The sequence below is a fragment of the Colletes latitarsis genome, chromosome 5 (assembly GCF_051014445.1).
Source record: "Colletes latitarsis isolate SP2378_abdomen chromosome 5, iyColLati1, whole genome shotgun sequence".
NCBI lineage: Eukaryota > Metazoa > Arthropoda > Insecta > Hymenoptera > Colletidae > Colletes > Colletes latitarsis.
The window spans coordinates 29609254-29634451 of record NC_135138.1 but is presented as its reverse complement, the minus strand read 5'-3'; the positions used below and the strand labels follow the sequence as shown (position 1 = coordinate 29634451).

At 30.1% G+C, this 25198-nt stretch overlaps 4 protein-coding genes across 25 annotated transcripts; 2 read left to right on the top strand and 2 right to left on the bottom strand.

Moving 5' to 3' along the window:
- The first annotated feature begins 661 nt into the window (after positions 1–661).
- On the top strand, positions 662–17278 carry LOC143341820 (mitochondrial ribosome-associated GTPase 2). 11 transcript variants are annotated; one of them, XM_076765071.1, is made up of 10 exons: positions 11977–13443; positions 13505–13534; positions 13607–13741; positions 13834–14136; positions 14786–15019; positions 15091–15210; positions 15285–15623; positions 16599–16737; positions 16821–17053; positions 17129–17278. In XM_076765071.1, exons 5-10 carry the CDS (start codon positions 14786–14788, stop codon positions 17276–17278), a joined length of 1215 nt encoding a protein of 404 aa, XP_076621186.1. In that variant the 5' UTR covers positions 11977–13443; positions 13505–13534; positions 13607–13741; positions 13834–14136. The 11 variants fall into 11 exon arrangements, with proteins under 11 accessions (XP_076621192.1, XP_076621193.1, XP_076621184.1 ...); XM_076765074.1 differs by lacking the exon at positions 13505–13534 and having other exon boundaries at positions 11970–12042; XM_076765072.1 differs by lacking the exon at positions 13505–13534.
- Positions 758–11993, bottom strand: Kua (Plasmanylethanolamine desaturase Kua). Of its 8 annotated transcripts, XM_076765085.1 has the most exons (6): positions 11873–11993; positions 11709–11815; positions 6113–6741; positions 5453–5664; positions 5004–5222; positions 760–4850 (listed from the first exon to the last, which is right to left on the bottom strand). In XM_076765085.1, exons 3-6 carry the CDS (start codon positions 6342–6344, stop codon positions 4590–4592), a joined length of 924 nt encoding a protein of 307 aa, XP_076621200.1. In that variant the 5' UTR covers positions 6345–6741; positions 11709–11815; positions 11873–11993; the 3' UTR covers positions 760–4589. The 8 variants fall into 8 exon arrangements, with proteins under 8 accessions (XP_076621206.1, XP_076621200.1, XP_076621199.1 ...); XM_076765091.1 differs by lacking the exons at positions 11709–11815; positions 11873–11993 and adding an exon at positions 8088–8848 and having other exon boundaries at positions 758–4861; XM_076765084.1 differs by lacking the exon at positions 11709–11815 and having other exon boundaries at positions 11854–11978.
- Mrps25 (mitochondrial ribosomal protein S25) lies at positions 16064–25198 on the top strand. Of its 4 annotated transcripts, none has more exons than XM_076765101.1 (4): positions 16064–16152; positions 24218–24430; positions 24658–24764; positions 24876–25198. In XM_076765101.1, the coding sequence occupies exons 2-4, from the start codon at positions 24294–24296 to the stop codon at positions 25142–25144; spliced, it is 513 nt and encodes a 170-aa protein (XP_076621216.1). In that variant the 5' UTR covers positions 16064–16152; positions 24218–24293; the 3' UTR covers positions 25145–25198. The 4 variants fall into 4 exon arrangements, with proteins under 4 accessions (XP_076621216.1, XP_076621215.1, XP_076621213.1 ...); XM_076765100.1 differs by lacking the exon at positions 16064–16152 and adding an exon at positions 16159–16363; XM_076765098.1 differs by lacking the exon at positions 16064–16152 and adding an exon at positions 23563–24027.
- Alars (alanine--tRNA ligase, cytoplasmic) lies at positions 17377–22816 on the bottom strand. Of its 2 annotated transcripts, none has more exons than XM_076765055.1 (15): positions 22514–22816; positions 21978–22159; positions 21727–21915; positions 21499–21644; positions 21128–21323; positions 20780–21066; positions 20588–20697; positions 20148–20422; positions 19745–20068; positions 19416–19674; positions 19095–19347; positions 18759–19023; positions 18394–18678; positions 18131–18308; positions 17377–18041 (listed from the first exon to the last, which is right to left on the bottom strand). In XM_076765055.1, the coding sequence occupies exons 2-15, from the start codon at positions 22119–22121 to the stop codon at positions 17377–17379; spliced, it is 3576 nt and encodes a 1191-aa protein (XP_076621170.1). In that variant the 5' UTR covers positions 22122–22159; positions 22514–22816. The 2 variants fall into 2 exon arrangements, with proteins under 2 accessions (XP_076621170.1, XP_076621169.1); XM_076765054.1 differs by lacking the exon at positions 22514–22816 and adding an exon at positions 22337–22488.

Below are 25198 nucleotides of genomic sequence, written 5' to 3'. Positions count from 1 at the left end.
CTGATGTTAGTACTATTTTTTCGAAATGGTAAAACATCAAATTGATCAAAGTTTTTGGTTATTTATAATACGCACTTGCACACATTTACGAATGGGGTGATCTCTAATTTATATATGTCAAAATAATATAAAGAGTCCATCAATAGCCCAAAATGAGACACAGTTGTTGGAAAACCGCTTATTTTTGTTAAAGAATAATTTTTAAATCTTCTTAATACATTCAAGAGTTATGACTCAGCCTATGAATCATACATCTCATCTGTTCAACAGATGACGCAGCATGTGGGTCAAAAAGTACGAAAAAATATTTTTGCTATTAGAGATAGTTTGATAATAATATATCGATCTTGAATGTATTAAAAAATGATTATGTACTGAATTCAAATAAGCTATTTATTATTTATATTGCAATAATGCGTAAAATGTTTGTCAAAGTATTACATGAAATACTTTATGCATATTAGGTAATTCTTTTATTCATTAGTCATAATTATAATTAAGTTTGAACGTATAAACTATATTACTTTAATCATATTAAACAAATGTACCATTCACGTATCGGTAATGAATACGTAGTGTATCAAATTTAAGCATATCGTGATATTGGTACTCCTGCATACTGTAAATTTTGAAACATTCGTTAGAAGAAACGTAGGTAACGTACTTAAGATTTATGAGTGAAATGAAAAGTATGCTATGAGATATTCCATCAAAGAAAAATGCAGAAAAGTGGTAGTACAATAGGTATAAATGAATATTTTACAATTTATTAAGGAACCGCTAGTTTCGGTTTGCAGCATAAAGGTTCGTACAATATTTCGTCACTTAAAAAATGATTAGTCATTAATTAATATTAAATCTTTATGTGCAACTTCGCTATATAAATTATAAACATATAAAATTTGCGTTATCACAAGATAATGTCTTTACTAGAAATGTGTTCTGTAATCTCAGAATAACAATATATTCCGTTGTCTTCTTTATATGTACTTCGTTAGTTACATAAACAATTTAAATTTTGTCATTGCAAAATCATAACTAAACAACGCAAATGTTTTTCTTATATTATTATAAAATACCAATTTCAGTTTCTATTTGACTATCACTTTGACTTTGCCAAAGGCATCGTTGTGCATTATTAGTGGAACAATATTAACTATTATTAAATACATAAGACTTGTTTTCTTATGGTTCATTATAAACTCCTTATATTATTTATACATACGTATTTTTCATCTTATCAAGATAACAATTTTTGATTATATCAAACACATGCATAATGGCAAATGGAATTTCTTTTATCAGTCAGTTTTTCATTGATACTTTATGTATGTTCTTTCATTCAGAAAAGTTTTAGGTGAATTTTTTAAATGAAGAAGAAATAGAAACATCATGATACATTATACTACTAAAAACATATTATTTAAACACTAAAAAAAATGTATCATTCTGTTTATATTCCATGTACATTTATATCATTGGAACAAGTATGTATACATTTATTGCAAAGCAGTTTACATATGACTTTAATTACTAGATTTCAGAAAATGGAACTAATATTTCTCTTTTTTGCATTATTTATACTTAGATTTTAAAATAAATTTAAATTAACATAATTCTAACTTTTATATAATACATTTTTCAGTGTGCAAATTTTAAATGCAGCTTATGCTACATCAAATTAAGCAAAATAGCTCATACATTGTGCTTATTAAAAGTATTAAATTCTGTTTTCTTATCACTGACAAATACCTATCAAAAATTTCATAAAGCTGAATAAAAAATTATGCTCAATAATGATATAATGTAATCACATTATAAGTGTTTGATTATAATCATATGAAAATAGGTATGCATTTTTGCAATTAGAGCTAGATATAAATGTTTCCAATGTATCAAATTCAATGTATTTACAGCCATCATTTTTTTTTTTTTTATTTGAACTATGCAGTTTATATTTCTCTTTTATAAATTTAAGCTTAAAAACATATTTACATCTAAATGTGTTGCTGAAAAGTCAAAATGATTAATACCGCTTTTAAAAACATATTTAATTTGTATTATTAAATTTAGTTTATCTTTGCACAATTTCTTATTATTATATACTTTCTAAAATGTAGATTAACTTTTTAAGTAAATATAGCCTCAAAATATTAAAGCTTAAGATTATCTTTTAATAAAATTTTCATCATTTTTATTTTATAAGGCTGATGTTAATATTGACTGCTATTAGATTTATATAAGTATGTACAGAAATTATTCACATAATATAAGTTATAAATTAACATCAATCTTGTAGAGTTTTTATGAAATATGTGTAAATAAGTGTCTAGACATTTAATTCATAAAATATTAGTGCAATAAATATTTTCATATAATTAGGCTTATGGAATGTGAACAAGACACTTTATTTGAATCAAGATAATTTGTGTTGCAACAATAATTAAATTAATGAAATAGTTATATAATTATTATACAACTATTGCCTTTACATATACATTTTTATGTTTCAGTAGTCTCTTTTTTCGTTGTGATGAATATTGAAAGTTTCCATTTGGAATCAACATTCAATGAAAAATATGCTTAAACAGTTTGAAGCATTTTGTACATAGTAAGTAGTTTTTAGATCTCTTTACTTTCTTTCAATTTATATTAGGATGCCACAATATACAGTTCCATTATTATACCTTCTTTTTAAATCTGTTTTTAAAAAACTATATTGCAAAAAGGAATTAGAGTTTGCAATAATAGTAGTGACATTAATATATTGCTTAGAAAATTAAATTAGCAAAAAATATAGTTTTGTGTTTCATTTCGCTTTGTGTAATTGTTAGTTAACTATTAAATAGATTTATATAAAGAGAAAGCTTCAATTCTGGCACGCATTGCTATATGATGAATTTGTTTTAAATTTATACTCCATTTTTTATAACAATAATAACAACAGTAACAATTATGGTACTTATAATAATTGCAATGTCTTATAATTATTATTTTTTTAAAAGACATTATTAATGATTTGCTTGCAAGGAACATATATCATGGTAAAGCTCTGTATAAAGTATACTGAAATTTACAAGACAAAATGGTAGATACTAAAAAAATATAATACGTATAAAAATCAATGTCACTATTAATAAAATTTCATATCATCATTTTTAAAAATTCAGCCACATTTCTATTACTATTTGTACATCAGTATACTTTACCCAAATCAAACCAATTATTTCGAAGACTGCTGCATAGAGCAATAGGCCCTGTTTTGGTCCCTGAACCTAAAACTTGTACTTATATTTAGCATCTTACAATTTTTACGTTTGTTATGTCATTTGTTGTGAGCTAAGAAATTAATGAGAACCAAAATGTTACAACTCTTTTTATGGTGAATATATAATCCAATTAATAAATGATGTTAATTGTTTTTATCTTACTTTTTTCACATTTAATATTAACTTTTCATTATCTCTTTTAATCTTAGCTCAAATGATGACAATATAATCCAATTTTTTAAGCGAAATTAAAATTGAAGACTATGTTACCAATTTTAACATCTATAAATTCGATATCTATCGTCTTTATATCGTCTCGATTATCTATAAATTTGTTGACGAATATTGATTGGGTTCTATCTTATTCAGAAAAAATAATTTATTTTAGAATGTGCATGTATAAATGGATATTTGCTTTTGACAGGATGTTATCATTGCAAATGAATAATTTTTTTTATTCAATTTCAATGGCTTAAAAATTTTTTGGAGGTTCAGGGAAATTGGTGATTGTACTTAAGCAGTTTCAGCAGATTAGACTAGTGTAGATTAGCGCATTAATTAAGTTAAATTATAACTTTTCTTCAAAACTACACTTTTTAAATTCATGTGCAACAAAGTGTAAGCAATTAATTTAAATTAATACATAAATACATATTCTCGTGCATATACGCATACATATATAATAATATAATAATATATTAATATAATAATATATTATTATATATGTATGTATCCATGCTTCTTATCTGTAACATTCAATTTAATTTCAGATACTGGACATTGTTTTTATAAATCATATAGGCTATGCGCGACTGTTTTGCACAACATGTTGCATACTTTGATTTCAGCTATATAATACTTTGTAAATTATTATAAAAAAATCTTCAATTAAGGCTCTTTGCTCAAGTTTGTGCTATTTATGTAATGATTGTGCAGTGCATAAACGTATAATTACTTAATCTGTCAGGCCAATTGTTAATTCATAGTTACAGAAACATGATTCCATGTTTACATTTTTCTTATGAATAGATATATATATATATATATATATATATTGCATATACCTATTATAAACGTGTAAATTTCAAAAGCATGTTCAAGTAATACTAAATGTCTTTAATTACGCTATCTATTTTGTAGGAAAGGCCTCGTAGTGCTAAATATAAGAAAAAAAAGTTATATTTACGGATTTAACCTTCCTCTTTGCATGTTCTATTTAAAAATTTATTGTATATTTTTCCACGAACTCCGAATTTTCACTGTTTGTTAAATTTGTTCCTTGTCCTTGAAAATGCATAAAACGATAAAACACATTAATTCTCAAGACCGCTTCTGTGCCCACTTCAAATCGTCTGCTCTTGGCTTGCAACCAGTAGCTTTTTCAATGAAAACTTCCAAAATGTACCAAAAACGAAGTTTTTCTAATGGCCAATTTAACCATCCAGTAGTAATGCAAAAGTAGGTTTCATGTGGTGCAACATGGTGCACACGATGATGTTTTCTAGGTAATATAATTCTGTGTTCTTGCAACCAAACAACCCAAGTAGGTAGTCCAAAATACGTGTGAGACCATTTATGTATCTGAAAAAAATCTTTTATGTTGTTTGCCATTATATCACTTTGTTAATGCTAAATATAGTACTCTAAAAAAATGACAAGTAACTTAAAGAAAAAAAGAATGAATTAACGAGGTATACATAAAATTGTACTTTGACAAAATTTTTAATCATTTACCTGATTAGTCATTGCTACAAAAATTGCAAGTTGAAACCAGTAACAGGTCCAAACAAATTTTTGTTGAATTTCCGATTCTGGGAGACTTAAAAAATCCCATGTTAATTTGCAAAGGAATGGTATTGTGACCATAAAATTATCACCATTAGTTTCTATAAAATCATGCCTTGTTATACTTGTTGGATCAATATGATGTTCTCGAAATGGTCTCAAAAAGTTCTGCAAATACATGTTTCTATATTTAACAACACATGAAGCAATGTACGTTTCTATAGTTAAAAGAAAAATTTCGTGTTTCTCAAAATATTGTATACTTGTTTAAGATCAATATTGCAGTTTTCGTAAATTTCTTTTTTTTATGATTATTTTATGAAATAATATCGACAACGTAACATCGAATAATAGCTTTGCTGATACCAGCAATTATATGCTTGTACAGTTGTTTTTACCTTTCCAAGTATTGGAAGTTCCACAGAGCCCCATGTATCAGCAGCCCAATGTACAAATCCAGATGCAAAATCTGCCGTAACAATGCCGCAAAACGCTGCCATTGCGATTGAACTTACATTTTCTACTCGTAATCTGACGAGGATAAATATTGAATTAACCACCATGAGTGTAATGCAGATACCAACACAAATGCACTCTTGTGTTCTTTTTCCTAAAATACATAAATATGAAGTAATATTGACCTTCAACATTTTAAAAATACAAAACTCAATCACGAAATAATACGTATATAACACATACGCTTATAACTACATATGCAAGAAAAATTATAATAATTTTTTTACGAGTACTGTACAATATAAATACAAAAACACGTATTGTTAGACATCTCTTTATTTTTGCACACAAGCGACGATTCCAAGGCACCACCAATGTATAGTCAATGTCTTGGCAAGTATTAAAATCAGAAAACATACTATGTGCACGTATCGTGCGATGTTATTCTAACGTTTTGCATTAAATATAAAATGAATCATTAATTGTTTCAAAATCTTTGCATAAATTATATTGGAACGTATTATTTCTATGATTCTGCTCCTTTCCCATTAACTATATAATTTCATTTCATTGATATTAAAATTAATGAATTAAATAATTACCAGTGCTGTAAAGATTTGCGAGTTCTTGGGCACCCTTGTGATTAGGGCCCCATCTCGGCACAGTTCTATCTTCTTGCGAAGTCGGTACCACCGAGTTGGCATTGGGATCGTCCTCGAGCATCGAATTCTCGTAGATTTGCCGTTCGGTTTTCACCGGCGCCAAGAAATTCGTTGCCATCGAGCATGCGGCTGAAGCCGCTTGGCCCAAGTTCGCCACCTTTATTTCATCCATAATTATTTCCGTTATTAATCTAGAATATCAGGGGAACAGTCGAAAATGTGTGTTCTTTTACGAATCGATCCGGTTCTGTTGTCTGTTTTTCGACATCGCTGAATCCCCTTGTTTCTGTATATTTCTATGTACGATTTATTCTCTATTGAATAGTTTCTTATGAAACGTAAATGATCTTTTAAATTTTGCATGTAGAAACGGCCATAACGTGTCATACATTATTTGATGTACTTTTGCATCATCTATAGTTTGATCCATTTGATTTTTGTACAAATTTATCCTTCACAGTCATCACATCGTTTGTTAGTAGGAGTTGATTTTGTTCGTTGTTACGTTTTCTTTTTCTCTTTTTGTCTTGAATTTTTTGTAATTGACCCTTCATGCGATGGGGTTTGTGCTACAAAAAGTAAATAACTTATTATACGATACAGTTTTTATAACAAACATATTGCTTTGAAAGATACATCGTTAAGTTGTACGTGTAATATATAAAGTCTACAGATTTTATCACGTGTAATATGCGAAAATTATAATGTGCTAAAGTATCATGGTTTAATACCTTTTATTGGACAATATTTAGATACAAAACTTAATCTGATATTACACGCGATGTTACGATAAAACGTTGGAACTGACGGTCACAAGTACCGAACTTTCCGCCTTTGATAACATTTTTTCGGAATTAGAATTCCTTGAAACAGTCTTTATAGCGACGAAAATATATTACGATTTATGATAATGTCATGAAATATTTGTTTAGTCACAGAACTATCGGGTAATATCGTAATAATATTCATCACCACATGACCATGGCGCGGAATGTTAGAAACAACATTCAGTTAGAATTCTAGTTCGTTTTGTCACTTGAAGAATATTTACAGGAATTCATATTCTGTCTCTTGATATTGACGATTATTTCTACAAGAAAATTTAAAGTGTATAATTAATTAGCAGAAATGTTATCTCAGACTGGTATCTTCAAAGTAGGATAAAGATAATGAGTCATAAATATCTAGACCGTTGAAAAGTAATAGCAATGTGATTTAAACCTTTGTGCGGGCACCGGTAAAGTAGGTTAATTTCGCTTTTACACGAGCTTAAGAAACAATTTTGATAATATACCAAGTCTACCCTTGTCCCTATTTTGATCGTGTATCTACCAATCGAAATAATTCAAGGGTTACTTTGTATCACGCATCACTTTTACTTTACCAACATATACAAATACCTCATTCACGGAATTGTACGTGCAAAAAAAATTAACTTTTAAAAATGTATCAAGAAATGATGCTATTTCAAATGCGTTTATAGTAATTAAAGGTCTACAGTAAGGATTTCATGCAATTGCTTATGTAGTTTTATACGGTAATTGGTCAAATTGCAAATAACGACCTTTTCCTACATAATGAAAGTGAAGGTTACGTGACAACATAATCAATCAGTTTTTTACATTTTCTATTGTGCATATTCTTGTAAATATAAAATTTATGAATACTTCGTTATTGATGCTTTTCAAATGTGGGCATAGATGGTACTTTAAAACCGGCGACATACATAGTTATACACACGTTCAACATGCTTGTACCCTATGTATATAGACACGCGCTCAACACGTGCATATTTGTATTGGAAAAAACAAGTTGTAGTTAAATATCAAAACAGGGTGGTACAGATCTAACATTGACTTTATGTTTAAATATTATAACAAATTAAATTTCACTGAGTTAAATGTCGAAGGCATACCCATGAGACGGACGAAAGGAACAAGTATGACAATAGATAATTCTTGCAAAACTCAGAGGATTTCTCGATGCCTCCGTGCTCCGTCGATATCCTGGTCGACGCATTATCCAGCCATAAAGTTGCTGAATGTGCACGCTCAATTAGTCACTGGTAGGACCGAAAGAGACCTACAGTGAGACACTATCGTACCTCGTATCGATGTAACACATACACATGTAAGAAAAGCACGCATGATGTTCACATGCATTAGTAGTTTCACGCACAAGTTTTCTTCTTTTGGCTCTTGTTACACTGTGAAATCACTGCAGAAAGGAGTAACAGGTTCGGATTTTGTACATTTTTGTAAGTGACAGAAATACAATATAAGAATATAAAATCGGAAAGGTGAAGGTAATAAAAAGTGTGGGGAAAGAAGGACGGTAGGATTAATTGACGAAACTATCGAAGAGATACGTTGTTACGATTTGGCATTTAACTTCGGAAACTGTGCTTCTCTCGTAAACCAATAGGAGCAAAAGTAACGAAGAGAACGTAAACGGAGGCGCTAGTTTCGCCGTATGTCTTACACAGTTCTGTTCGTGATTTTCCTCGGTTCTTTCTCTTTTGCTCGAGTTCAAGTTGCGTGAATTTGCTGACTCTTTCCTTCTTCTTCTTTCATACGAGCTTCTCTTGCAACCCCGCCTCGTTTCGTGACGAACGACCGGCGCCGCCTCACGACCATAGCTTGCGTCGCGTCGCGATGCTCTCGTGGCGCCGTCATGCGGCTTACCCTTTCTAACGTTACCACTTTTATACGTAGGAAGATTTCCGTTTATGCGAGGTGGGATAATTTGTTACGGTTGAACTTCCATTCGCTTAATTCCGCCCTGCCCACGGATAGAGCCTCTTACGCGATTTCGCCCTCCTTTAGGTACCATATTTAGTTTGTATTGAGTCTACATACAAAACCCGATATTAACTATACATATAGTGCCCGTATCTACGATACGAAGAAAAAGTGGGGGTAACTTGTTTTTAGGAGCAGTTTTGAACAGAACTGATCCAAACTGAACTAGATTTAATATAATGACACAAGACAATCCTGTCTACAGTTACAGATCCTTATGCTGTTATTGGGCTCATACATACATGTAATACAATATCGAGTAGCGGAGATGTGTAACGAATACAGAGCGAGGGGGGAAATTGCTTTTGGGTGTAACTTTGGATAGGACTGATTCAATTATTTAAAAGCGCGTGTTGGGTGAATAATTGTTTTATTCTAACTTTCATTGGGTTTTAAGTAATGAATATTTATATATTTTATTCTCGAAAATATAGAAGTTATAAATTTTTTTATACCATAATTACTTTATCAGTGTTTCATTTTATAGCCTGTACTATTATTTTTATGTGAACTACACGTGAATATATGGCCACAAAAAAAACATGTGTACGTCATCGATTAAACATGCAGCAGTACGACGTGACTATTCTTGTGTGTATCACGACATGTTTGCGTTCTTTAAATGTTACGTCTGTTCTTATTGTATGACTCAAATCCATGTAACCTCTATGAAATGTGTAATTACCAGCGCATATGACTTCATTTCTATTAAAATTACATTTCCTATGCGCTAATTATAGCACATATTACTATTGCTTTACGTGATCTGATTTATGCTTTTAATATGTCGATTCTATTTAAAGCTCTTAAAATTTTAAAGTTGTTATAAAAATTTTACAGACACAATGCCTATGTACATGTAAAATCATATAATCATGCACTGATACTGCACGTTATACATTATAGAGGTGAAGAACCTAGCACATTTACTATTAAACAGTGAACAATTAAGTGTTGTGCAAAGTATGATATGACCTAAGAGTCCTTTAGACTAGAGTATGTAGCGTCTCACGGAACATTCATACTTTATTCAGAGGTAGATCGACCGAATAGCTAGCCCCTAACTAAGTTTTTCATAAGTTATATCACAAAGATATGTAGACCTGCGATCACGTAATAGATAATGGCTTCCACGATAGTATACTATTATGTATTATAGCATACATACCATAACGGCAATTTTTAATGCTAAACATCAAATAGATTTTAATTTAATTAATGAAAAATTATTGATTGCCTATCGAAATAAATCGATTATTTTTTACTATTAACTCTTTGCACTCAAAACTTTTCCATCGAGTATATTATTAACTTGAAATAATTTTCCGAAAATCACTCTCTTTTCACTTATGGACGATACCAATGGGCAAAGGAATAAAATTATTATATTTTCATGAAAATTTATTTTACATAATGAATGGTAATAGTATGGCGCTGCGTCAGAACCTTTCAAATTTTATGTCAAACATTTAATAATCCTACTACGGAATTTTTCGAGTGCAAAAGGTTAAACTGATTTCTTAATACGAAGCGTCGAGTTCATGATCTATCTATAATTTTATGAAAGCATTTGACCGCATACTTACCGTGTATATTTAAGCATAACAATCACTTGATGGTTGCAAAGAAACAGTGTTACAAACGAAAACTTTTTTGCTAACTTTCAAAATAACATTATATTGTACTATTCAGTGAACTCTCCTCCGTAATTTATCTGTTTGAGGTTATCTGTTCTTCTTTTAGCCTTGTACGACCAGTCTAGTTGCCAAGTTACAATAATGCCAAAATAAACTCAGAAGTGCGAAACTTCGGTTGACATAAATTCTTAACTGTGATAAACGTGGTGCATATAAGAGACGGTTATCAATCAAAGGAATAAATGTTCTTTCTTTACAATGAATTCCGTTGTGCTGTTACAGGAGAAATGTGATTTGTTTCTAGCTGGTAAAAGTCAATAATGAAAAGAGTTTCGATATGTTTATTTACGATTTGTATTACGCGATTTGACAGTAATTATTGAATTATCAGATGTTCATAATATGAACTTACGATAACATAAAATTTTACAGTTATACGTGCAAACACATAGGTGAGTTGCAATCCAAGTGCTATCGGCACCTACAAGCTGACCCGGAAGACAAATCGAAGATGGCATCATTCGACTACTTACGTAGTAGCTAGACCACTTTTATTTTCGTCGACCAACGTAGCAGCTATCGTCACGAAAACGACAATTGCTATTTTATACTTTTCGTATTATATAATTCCTACTAAAGTTTATCGATCATAAAAAAACATAAATAATATAAATTATTTTGACAAGATTAATTTTGTACAGTAGTATAATTAACGTGAAACGATATAGTATTCTTATATAAGTTAATCTAATTTAATATTTTAATCTTCATGAATGAAGTTCTTTGTAATTGTGTTTAATGACATCTTATAAAAATATCTTTATTTTTCGAATATTATTCCTCAAATTAAATTTTGAAGTAATTAGTAATTTATGAAAAATACCTACTTATTTGTTCAATTATGTATTCTGTGTAATACACTACTACACTGATTCTGTTTACGATTTTTTTTCGGAAGTATTGAAATTATACATATGTATTTCTTTCCCGGTCAGCTAAAACTTAAATTTCTATCTTTGCTAAACATTTATTTTTATGCTGTCTTACAAAGTAATTTTGTATTTCACGTAACAATTTCATCATGTTCAAAATATTTACCTGACGAACTAAGGAAAACATGCAACAATGTTACAAAGCCTCTTTTATAGTTACGATGTAAAATGATAATGTTTTCAGTAAACAGTAAGCACTATATTCACATCATCCTACGAACAGTAATTTAGATAGTAGTTTTGAAACTTACTATTAAAATTTAGTTATACCGTGATTGGTCTAGATTTTCCTTAGCTTCAAAAGACACTGAATCAACTAACTATGGCATGCGAAGCGTAGCAGTGGCGACATGATGCACAGATGTCCAAGGTATGATGCACAGCGTACAACGTGTGCCACAATGACAAACCACAAGTTGATATTTTTCGCTGCGGATTGAGTAAGTAGATATCGGTCATTTGCGGACTTGCGTGCTGTCATATATCCAAGGTACGAAGAAGACTGCACGAAGCGTGGGAGAGAACATATACACCTGACACGACATGATTTCGATTGTTACAAACACTTGTCCAAAACATGTACAGGGTGACCACTGCAGCGGTCATTGTAATTCTAGAGTTATTACTGATCGTTTGTGAAAAAAAAGAAGAAAAATCTATTAGTTTTCAACATAAAAAATAAACCACATAAAACTTTTGTCAATAAATCATCGAAAATAATTTAAAAAACTATAGCGCTACATAAAGTAATACATAAAGTCGTTTCTATTCGATCGAACCATTTCGGAAAATTCACTGATTCGTGAATATTCAACGCGTGTTAAAACAGTATCATAGAGTGAATTCATGATGCTAAATTTATAACAGACTCATCAAACTATCGTATAAAAATAGTTTCATTCATTCATCGTACTATTATATCACAAACATTTGCATATAAGCCAAAGAAAATATCCAGAAAACATAAGGGGAGTTTATTTTAAATTACTTCCATAATTAATTAGAGATAGCTCTGATATGAATACCGTATATATGTATATAATTGGTATATATATGTTTCGTAACGAATCATTAATATTTGGTAATGTTTATTGAATTTCTGTAATAAGAATATTTTAATAAAAACTTAAAAATATAGTAAAATTCACTTATGCATAATTAATGTTAGTGTAAAAAAGAACTTACTTGCTGACTCAATAATAGATTTTGATTATATATATCAAATCTATACAAAAAATGATATAATATATAATTTTATCGTAATTACATCATCATGACTACATACCTACAACTGAAAGAAAAGTAACACATATTTCATTATAGCTTAAATATGTAACAGATTTTTTTTAGGTTTTTTTTTATCAAAAAATTATCAGAATAAAAAAGTAACTGTAACTTAGAAACAAGATTAAATAGGACACATTTTTATATGAACTTTTTTCATCGTTGTTGTATTTTATTGTTGGAAGTAATTCCCATATGTTATTAATACTGTGTATATATATGTCATTATTATATTTTGATGAATGAAAACTTTTTATCGTTATTAACGCGGTATTAAAAAATACAATTCGGTTACTCTTACGAATAAGTAGTAGAGCAATTATGTATTCATATACGTTTCGGCACAAACACTTATCCATATTACGAAAAACCATATACGCATCTGACTTCTGATTGGCAACATGACATTAATACATTCATATACATACATAAACAATTTTTATTAATCCGCGTTTGATAGAAATTAATTTGCATTATTTCCGTATTGCCAATAAATTTTATAAACATTGTAACATGAATTTGAAGCTTTAGTTACGTGCCATACTACATACAGCAAGGTTAGTTATCCTTTTACTTTTACAGGTTCAGTAATAGTTATAATATAAGTTATTTTTTCAGTGTAATAATGAAAAAGCAACAGTTTAAATCGTAATATTTGTTAATTATCCTTTGAAACAATGAAGCTGACTGTGTTCAATGAAAATGATTTTGTGCTTTTAGTAGGAGAAGGCAACTTTTCATTCTCTGTTGCATTGCTCCAACTTAATTTAAAAATTACTATTATTGCTACATGTTATGAAGCTAATATTTATCAAGATATTGGAAAGAAAAACATAGAATGTTTAGTAAAGAATGGTCAGTATCTGCAAAACAAAGAAAGACTAGGAACTTAACACTGTCTTCTAATTAAATTAGTTGTGTAAAGAATTCTATGCTTTTCTTTTCAGGAGTCTGTGTACTATTAGGTGTTGATGCAACAAATTTGAAAGAACATCCGATATTAAAAACAAAGTTATTTGACAAAATTATCTTTAACTTTCCTCATGTTGGTGGTAAAATGCGTATTGAAAAAAATAGAGAGTTATTAAAACAGTTTTTTATAAATGCTACAAAATTATTGAAAAATAATGGGCAAATATTAGTTACTCTATGTAATGGTCAAGGTGGCACACATATTGATGATCCACCAAGGCGTTGGGATGATTCATGGAAAATTACAGAAATGGCAGCCCATGGAAATTTTATATTAAGTACAGTCGAACCTTTTCAGTGGTTGTTTTTTCAAAATTATATAGTAACTGGATATCGTGGTTTAGATAAACAATTTCACTCTACTAAAGCTTTGACTCATGTATTTGTTAAATCTGAACCTCCAAATATACTGAATATTGCTCCTGAAAGTAAAATAGATATTTCTCAATATGATGATAATTTTTCATGGAAACATATAACTGAAGTAACACATAAATCAAATGTATATGCACATACATATGTATTTGATATAACTTTCAGTGTTAAAGGAAAATTTAATTCTATTAAATTTTATACATTATTATACAACCATGCAGGTCGCATTATAAATGATATTAATTTCTTACGATTATATAAATCTTCTTCACAAAATATAGAAAAGAGAACTTATAGAATATATTATAAATCTGATTGTATACCTTTATATAGAAAGAGAGTCATTGATATACATCAAAATTTAATTACAAATATTTTGGAAGATAATTTAAATGTGTTAGTCTCAAGATAGTACTATTTTATTTATAAATTTATAACACTGTTCAATGTAAATATAATTTAATAAAATATTATCACGTTATACCTAAAATAATATTGTATTATTTGGTCTATTTTGTAATATAAGTTTTTTCAAAATTTAATTAATTGCAGATGCATTGTTTTCGTCAAATAAGAAGTACAATGTTACTTATTACTACTTGGAAACAAGATATTACAAATATTACTATAAACGTGCACAAATATAAAAGTACAAATAAAAATGTATTTAATTCATTATATACTTCTAAATGGTTTCAACACAGAGAAAATGTTCCTAAACCATTACGTGATACAAAGCCAAAATCACAAGAAGATACAGATCGAAATTTTCTTGATATGAAGCAAGTATGAAATATTAAGTAAAGCTTTTTGAATTTCTACATAATATTTACAGATACTAATTTCTATTTATTTAGGTAAGAACTATCGGAGGAAATGGTGGAGATGGAGCAATATCATTTTTACAATTATGGTCAAATGATTGTGCTGGACCTGATGGTGGAGATGGTGGACATGGTGGTCATGTAATTTTTGAGGTATTAATTTTTTTAATTTAGACTAATTAAAAATTGTTATTTCTGAATGAAAATAAAAACTATGAATTTTATAGGTATCATCAAATATTCATGACCTCTCACATATAAGCAGCATTCTTAATGCTGAAAATGGAGAAAAGGGAACTAATAAAGACTGTTTTGGAAAAAATGCTAAACATACTATTGTAAAGGTTCCTTTAGGCACTATAGTACGTAATTTAGAAGGAAGAATAGTAGGTGACTTAAATAAAGAAGGAACAATGTTTATTGCTGCTCGAGGTGGTGCTGGAGGCCATGGAAATGCATATTTTAAGTCTGACTTGCAACAAACACCATATATAAGCGAGTATGGTGCACGTGGAGAAAGTTTACAATATGTACTAGAAATAAGAAGTATGGCACATATTGGTCTCGTAAGTAGAAACTATATTTATTAGTATTTTTATTCTATTATTGTAATTCTTTTATCTTTAACTAAACACTAGCAATAAGAAAGTTATAAATATTTTGTTTCTTTATAATTAATGTTAGTTATATACGTAATTTGTTGATGATAAGAACATATAAGCGGCAGTAGTATAAGTAGTAGCAATTTATTTACGTACACAGTTTTACGTTTTAAATGGAAAAATGAGAATATTTCATAATAGTTGAAGATATAAAAGAATTATTTACAACAAAAATAAGGCCATAAATTAGAGAGTTTTAATGCTGAGTCCCATTTCTGAGGAGTGGGAGAAAAGCGGCGTGACGTAGCGGCCTTCAGGTACCTCGCTCCGTGCAAAGTGGTGGGAGAAGCAACGGGTGTTTCTAATGTGCCGTTGCTTCTTCTAGTACTCCGCGTAGTGTCAAGTAGTGAAGGTGTTGACGTTATAGTGTCTCCCTTCACGCCTCAAAAATGGGATTCAGTTCATTTCTTCGGCTACACTGGTCACTTTTATGGTCAGTGTGTTTATTAAATGTGTCATTGCGATAATTTAACCCTTTGCTCAACAACTACAAATGAGACTCGTGGTCGGTCAGTTAATCGGGCCAGAAATGAGTATCACGGATGAGGATGAGAGCCGTGATGTATCGATCAGGCCAAACGTAAACAACACATATCGGGCTCGTGGTTTTGTAGCTGTGCCTCAACGTAAACAAAACGGGCTAGGTTCGTGGTCAATTTTCATCTTTGTTATTTTGTTTCAGTTTTGTAACCGATTTTGTGGTCGTTTATGGCCCACTCTATTGGAATTTAAATCGTAGGGCAAGGGGTTAAATACAGTGTTTTTAGTATCGTGAAACGTCGTTAAATATTATTCATACACACAAATAAATTGCTACTAATTGCAGCAGCTTATTAAAGTTAATTTAATGTTTTATAAGGAGTTGCAAATATATTTTAGATTGGCCTTCCGAATTCAGGTAAAAGTACATTATTAAGAGCTATATCTAGGGCTAGGCCAAAAGTAGCACCATATGCATTTACTACATTAAAACCAAACCTAGGAATGGTATTATACGATGATTATGAACAGATTGCAGGTCTGTAATATATTACTGCATTATGATCTTATTTTTAGTATATTTTTGATTAGTCACATATATTTTTTTTATTAATTGTTAAGTGGCGGATTTGCCGGGACTTATATCTGACTCTCATAAGAACAGAGGTCTTGGTATACAATTTCTAAAACACATAGAACGTTGTAAAATTTTATTATTCATACTGGATATTACAACTGATAAACCATGGGCAGATTTCGAGACCCTGATGTATGAAATTACACAATTCAATGTAATGTTAAATAAAAGGTCACTTCTCATTGCCGCAAATAAGATTGATTTACCAGAAGCAGCAGTAAGATATATTATTTTTTTATAAGTTAATTTCTCAAGGAATAAAAGATCTGGTAATATGATTATACAATTACAGGAAAATTTAGAAATACTTAAACAAAAAATTGATTTTCCAATTATTCCAATTTCCGCTAAAATGGGTATAAATATATCCAACTTGCTAAAAGAAGTAAGAATTTTATATGACAAAGAAAGGGAAGAAAGTGAACAGAAGAATATATTGTAATACAAAGACGATTCTAATTGATTATACTGTATATTTATAATAATATTTGTTAATAAAAACAATTATAAAAGCCATTTATTTAAGGGGTACATAATGTTTTAGAATTTCACAGTTTTTTCACACAGCTTAAAATCTTTTATAACTGACGTTACTTGTGGTTGATTTAAAATAGTAAGGAACCATCTATTTAAATTTGTGTACTGTTTCCTACATGCTGGATCAAAGGCATGCTCATATAATGGAATGAGTGCAGTGAAAATTGCTATGTCTGCAAGACTAATTCTTTCCCCAACTAAATAAGTTTTTGTCTGAAGTATATTATTTAGTTTTTTCAAAGAATAATAGAGATCCTCTTTAGATGTCTTAATATTCTCTTTCATATTACTTGGTATATTATCTGCAAGACACGGAACAACCCAACCAGATACTGCTGGTAAAATATGGTTATCTGCATAACTTAACCATTGTAAAACTTCACTGAATGTAAAAGAATTTTTCGAACACCTTAACTGACTATTTGCCAAATAAAATGCGATCGCGTTGCTATCAAATAACTCGAAACCATTACCTTGTAATCTTATATCTCTAGAAATTACACCATCATTCTTAGACTCTGATGTAATCAATTCCTTACCACTATACTTAGCTACTATTCGTGCGCGGTAATATTTGATACTTCCGGTATTACCAAAAAGTATTAATTTCTCTTTGGAAGTTTTAGAACACACAGATTTTTCATCGCGTTTATCAATTATAACGTTCTCTAAAAATATACAATACATTTTTTGAGTTTAGAAATAATTTTTTCTTTAATAACATACCCGTATCAATATGTAATAAATATTTCTTTACCTGTAATTCCAAGCTTCAAATTGGCAAAGTTCTTAGCCGTGTGTATTAATTTACTTAAACACGAGATATTTGTACCCGTAGCTTGAGCAGATTCAGGTTTTCCACCTCCTTTCCCTTCCATAAGTGGTGCGATTTCTTGGATCCATTCATTTGCTTTCAATCCTTTATTTATAGCGGACTATTATATTTTATAATACATAAACGTTATTTTCTTCAATTTTTTAAACAAGAATCAATATTTAATTATACACGTTCAATTTTACCTTAGACACTGCACTAAGTGCAAAAATTTTCTTAACATCAGGATCTATAGTTATAAGTAATGCACTTGTTTCTGGAGATACAGTTTTTATCTTTTTCAGAGCAGAATCTAAAGCTTTTGTGTTACTATATGCTTGCACAACTTCAACCAGTATCGGGCATCCAACATTTTGTTCAATTATTTGGTGAATGGTATCTACCACTGAATTAGCAATTGCAACTTTTGCTGCGCGTTCTTTATTATCAAGTGTCTTTTTTAAATCTTTTAACATTTTACGCATTTTGTCCTATGTATGAAAAAAACATGCATACTATGAATCTATATATACATTAAAATGATATGTAGGTACATTATAAAAATACATACTTTTCTCCAGCTTGAAATTGTGGCGCGTGAGATGTCGTCTGTTAATTCGATGATTTCTTTCACATAATCTTTTGCATTAACATCACTTTTATCAGCTGTTATAGTCATTTGAAGTTGATCTAAATGAGTTTGTAATGCAGCTGCTTTCTTCTGAGATTTTGTAGCTTCAGAACCAGTAAGAGCAACTATGCGCCTAATACCTTTAGCAATCGCTTCTTCACTAGCTATAACAAAATTTCCTATATGTTCTGTGCAATGTAAGTGCCTGGAAAAATTAAAATTGTGAAATATTTATTGTGCAAGTAAGTTTTTATTAGACAATTTAAAAATACTAACGTTCCCCCACAAAATTCTACACTGGTTTGCATTGCAGCAGGACTCAAAGGATCTTTTTCCAAATCTTCAACTGGTATGCCTATGCTAACTATTCTTACAGGATCAGGATACGTTTCTTCAAACATAGCACGTAAACCTTGAATAGTCTTTGCTAATGCTAAATTACTTTCTTTAGTATAAACCTTTTTCTTCTCTTTTATTATTTTGTTTGTAATTTCTTCTACTTCTTTCACTTGTTCTGCGGTCATAGCACCTATGGGAACATGTTCAAAATATAGTTAAACATTATTCGAGTAATTAAAAGTACATAATTTAACAAACCTTTATTTGTAAAATCAAAACGAAGACGATCGGGTGCAACTAGAGAACCTTTCTGATCAACTTCTGTACCCAATACTTTTCGGAGAGCATAATTAAGGGCATGAGTTGCGGTATGATTGCTCATTACAAGTCTCCTACGTGTAATATCTATATTTAAGTAAACTTTATCACCCTTTTTTAATGTACCTTGTCCCACAGTACCAATATGCAAGACATAACCACCTCTGACTTGGACATTTTTTATCCGAACTTCAGTATCCTAAACAATGAAAGTTGTTAGTTATATACGCGTACACACATATATAAATGCAAATTTATTACTTCCTTACTTCATCATCGACTTTTACTAAGAATCCTTCATCGTATATTTGTCCACCTTGCTCTGCATAGAAATTAGTTTGATCTAATAAAATTCCAACTTCTTCTCCTGGCGATACTTCATCGACAAACGTCTTAGCACATCTAAGAGCAATTACAGTACCGGTACACGGCGCAAATTCATATTCCTCGCACATCTTATTGTTGGTAACTGTGTAATTGTATTTTGGTAAATCATTAGTAGGCTTAACTCCTTCATTTTGTAATTTAGTAATTGCATGAACATCCAAATTAATTTGATCATCTACACCACCACTTTTGCTTTGAGAAATGATCTGGTATAAATGAAGTAATCTAATTATTTTACGAACGATACATGTTCAAACTATTATTATATAATATTTTATACAGTACTTGAGCTTTTTTTCTTGCTTCTTCATAACCTGCCATATCCACTTTCAATCCCTTTTCTTCAGTCATAAGTTGTGTTAAATCAACTGGAAAACCGTATGTATCATACAACCGCCATGCAACATCGCCTGGGACAATACTTGACGATTCTAATTTCGTTATAGTACGGTTTAATAAATTACGACCTCGTGATAAGGTCTTAAGGAATTGGATTTCTTCTTCGTTAATAATATCAATTATATATTGTGGATCTTTAGTTACTTCTGGGAAAACATCACCTATAGGGATGTAAAAGTATAAAATAAAAATTTGAATATCCAAAAAATTGCAAAAATACTAAAGTGGTTCATAAATTTCTTCATTTTTTTTAACATTATTTTTGTAAAAATCTTTTAATTATGTAGTAATATTACAAATTTGAAAGCCATAATAAAAATGTTTACCAAGTAGTTCTACAACTACGTTCACCAATGTTCCAAAAACTCCGGGTTTTGCATTTAATTTTTCCGTCGCATAACGTACAGCACGTCTTAAAATTCGCCTTAATACATACCTAAAGTATAATTGATATTAAAATTGATGTATTAAAATAATAGTTTAAAAAAGTATATGTAAATAAATATTAGTTTGTTCACCCTCTGCCAGTATTATCAGGTACACCCCCATCTGCAAGAGCAATTGTAATAGTTCTTGCATGATCTGCCAAAACTCTGTATGCCATATCTATACCATCTTTATCTTCTGTCCCTACCCGTCCTTGATAAGGTGGTGCTCCTGTGCTTTTCTGAATTGCATCGAAAAGCGGTACAAATAAATCTGTATCATAATTAGCATGTTTATTCTGAATAACCGAGACTAATCTTTCCAAACCTAAACCACAATCAATGTGTTTTTTTGGTAATGACCTCAAATTTCCATCAGACTCTCTAAAATAATATGTAATATGAAATAAATTAAAATTTATTTCACTTATTACAAGTTACTTGCCTATTAAATTGTATAAATACAAGATTCCAAATTTCTAAAACATTTGGATCATCCTGATTCACTAAATGAGCTGCTTCTCTATTGCCAATACGATCATAATGTAACTCACTGCAGGGTCCACATGGTCCAGTTTCTCCCATTTCCCAAAAATTGTCTTTCATACTTCCTGGTAATACATGCGTAGGAGGTACTCTAAGAAAATAGTAAAGGTTAATTGTAGTATTTCTGTTAAATGTCATATTTCATTGTTGTAGACCAAAATAAATTGGTAGAAATGTTAAATAATAAAATTCTTGGAAGGATATTTTTGTTTAACATTTACAAAAATAACAACTCAAAATGTTATTAGTATTATATATTCAATTACCCTAAAGAAAGCCAGATATTTTTACATTCTTCATCAGGCTTTAAATTATTCTTTTCATCTCCTCCAAAATAAGTTACATACAATTGATTGGATGATAATTGTAATTTAACTGTTAAAAATTCCCAGGCCCAAGTACAGATTTCTTTCTAAGAAAAAGAACATAAATTTAGGATCTGCAATAATATTTTTGCAATATATAGTATATACATTATAATTTTAATAATTTACTTTAAAATAATCTCCAAAAGACCAATTGCCCATCATTTCAAAAAATGTATGATGATAAACATCTTTTCCAACATCATCTAAATCATTGTGCTTTCCTCCAGCTCTGATACATTTTTGAGTATTAACAACTCTCACAAATTTTGCCATATCACTATTTGGATCCACTGTTCCCAGAAATATTGGTTTAAACTAAAATAAATTAGAAAGAATAGAAAGGTATATATAATAATGTTTTTATTATTATATTATACCTGATTCATTCCAGCATTTGTAAATAACAGTGTTGGATCATCATGAGGTATTGTAGAACTAGAGTGAACATATTCGTGACCTTTACTTTTAAAAAAGTCAATGTAGGCTTGTCGAATTTCCTTGGCATTCATTGACATGGTCATATTAAATTTTATTTTCTCCTTTCTCTTTCCTATTAATTCTGAAATAAAATAATACGCGATAAAAGACATAAAATAAATTGCAACATATGGAAATAAATGTCTTCGAACACATAAGCGAAAAAAACAATTGAATAATCAATGATAATTGAAAAATTGTATATTTGTTTATAATATCGATATTATTATAACATTATAAGGATTTCGAAAAAACTCACGTAACGCTGTATTAAGGCTTACTTAACCTAGATATATAAGTTTATACCAAAACAGCTGGCTATACAACAGCGGTGATAACGTATTTCAAAAGAGAAAGGAAAAACAATATGCACGAAGCGTGGTCAGATTTGGCATAATTAAGTCCATCGGCGGCGACACTAATAACGACGAACTACCTTAGAGTTTACCAGAATGGTGGGGAAAGCCGACATATCCTACCGCACGAACCACATGTTACACCAGGTCAGTACTTCATGAAACTTCGGAAAATCGATAAAGAACGTGAATGGGAGCCTTTCCTTTTTGTTCTTGAACAGCTGAAGTCCGTCCTCGCGGCATACAATTTCGAATCTCGATTGCCCAGGCATTTTTACGTTTCGAGCTATTATAGATACATACATACATATAAGCAAAGTCCATAATGAATGAAAAATTTACACGTAAATACACGTTTTAAGTTATCCACGATGATGAAATTATTTATCAAATAAGATTATGAAAACTATTTTCAAACGATTTATTTGCTAAGTATTCCATTATTTCAAATAATAATTCTTTAATTTTATTTTGAATTATTAATTATATCTATCAACTAACGACCCCCTCAGCCAATTAGCAGCCAGTTAGCCTCCAATAAGTTGCATAAAAACCGTGCCCCCTGGCGCGCCCGCGGCAGACATCCCTCAACCACCAAACAAGACGGAGCGAAAAGAGAGACGAAGAATTTCATTGAAGATTTACATTCAATCAAGATCGAAGATGGTCAAGCGAGAAGAGTGGCGCCTATGCAGCATTGAACTTCTAGTTTGAAGAAATCTTTCAAGGACAGCTGTTAAAAGAGACCACTCTGGTTTTTTCGTGTTACGAACAACGCTAAGATTGAATATCTCTTACTGAACTTGGTTATTCTATGTTACTGAATAAGAAAAATAATTACTCGTTCCATTCAGGGTCGAGAATTCTGATTTGTAAAGATCTTTCGCAGACAGCGATCAAAACGTACAACTTTGATTCCTTTAAACATGAACATGGGCAAAGTCTATTCTTCACATATTGAATATAATCAGCTGTTTATGCTCAATCGTATTAATAACATACATATGTATACATATGCTCATTCATAGGAATAATACTGGTCAGGGGGTTTTAAAACGTGTATTTCATCATATCAAGAAAGAAGGGCTCACACTTTGCCTTCTTTCTCGATTTCCCGAAGTTGAGCGAAGTGCCGAGCTCACGTAATATGGCTCGTGCAGTAGGATATGTCGGCTTTCCCTACCACTCGGCACTCCGTTAGACGCTAAGGAAGTTCGTCGTTATTAATGTCGCCGTCGATGCACCCAATTATGCCAAAGCTGACCACACAGGTACAAACTATTCGGAACATGTGTGTACGATTCAAACCGGTAATATGCAAAAGGAAAAGTCCTACTCTTGTACCGTATCTATAGCAAATTAACTTTGTATCAACGGTAGAGATAGTACACACGGTCAAAAATCAAATTTTTATAGAAAAACCCCATAACTCATATAAACAAGGATACGTTTAAAAGGTTTCATCACTATTAGTGGTATTAGTCAATTTGATACGAAACGCAAGGTTATAAGATTTATTACATGACTGTACAACAGAAATAATTCTTACTTAAAAACGGAAGAAATATAATGTAATAAATTCATATTGTTGTAAGTACATACGTTTTGTACTTTCAGATTTCTAGTTCATTTAGTGCAAATTAGAAATGCCGCAAAAAAAAAAATGATAATTTAGATGTGATAACAAAGAAATGATATTTAAAATGCATTTAATGTAAAATAAAATCTTTAAAAATGGAATCTGTACATGTTTGTAACACAAATTTTATGTTTTATTTCAACAGAAACGTGTCTAATTTGGAGAACTCAGTGAAAATATAAGTTTGTTCTTTAGATCATTTTTATTAAAAAACAGTCAAAATGCCGTTTATGATCGGTCCAAGCCCTATACGAAGAACATTAAAATATTTACAAGCTGGCAAGCTAATTTTGAAAGATGCAATACAAATATTTTCCATTAATTATAATACACACGGATCAAATCATCAAGGAACTAGGCAAGTTTTAGGTTATTTTCATAAAATTATGTTTAGAAAATTTTATGTTTGTGAAAACTATAAACAAATTGATGAATTTCGATAATAAAAATATGTACTATGATATTTTTTATGTTTCATATAACGTGGTTCATAATTAGATATTTTTTTTAAATATATTTTCTGAAATTACAATAATAAAATCTTAATGTTTCATATATAAAATTTCACATATAATTTATATTTAGGGATTTTGTATTTTGGAATTTACCACAAATTAAATATAAAAATCCAGCAGTGCAAGTTATTACTTTTAGAAATTTGACACCAACACCTTTCATAAGATGTTATTATGGTATGTACAAAAGATTCACTTAATAAATGTATACCTTTTAAAATTATTTTAATGCCTATTATGTTACATAGTTGCCAGTGATAAATTTAAAACTCTTTTTAATCTACACAGATAATGGCAAAACTATGTTAATTGATGTGGATAACAAGAGTAAGGATGATATATTACAGCATCTTTGTCAAGTGGTAGGTAAAACACAAGACCAATTGGAAGCTGAAGATATAATTAAGAAAAAGCAAGACAATCCTGCAAATTTTGGTGTTGGTTGTTTAAAAAGTTGTATTTGTGTAGTTCCTAATCAAGTACCATGCCCTGGTGTAGTACCTTTACCATTCCATATGCGTGGTAAAACAAAAAATGCTAAGAAAGATGAAATGTAAAATTATTTAAAAAATTCTATTGTAAATATAATAAAAGTAATTACTTGCCATTTA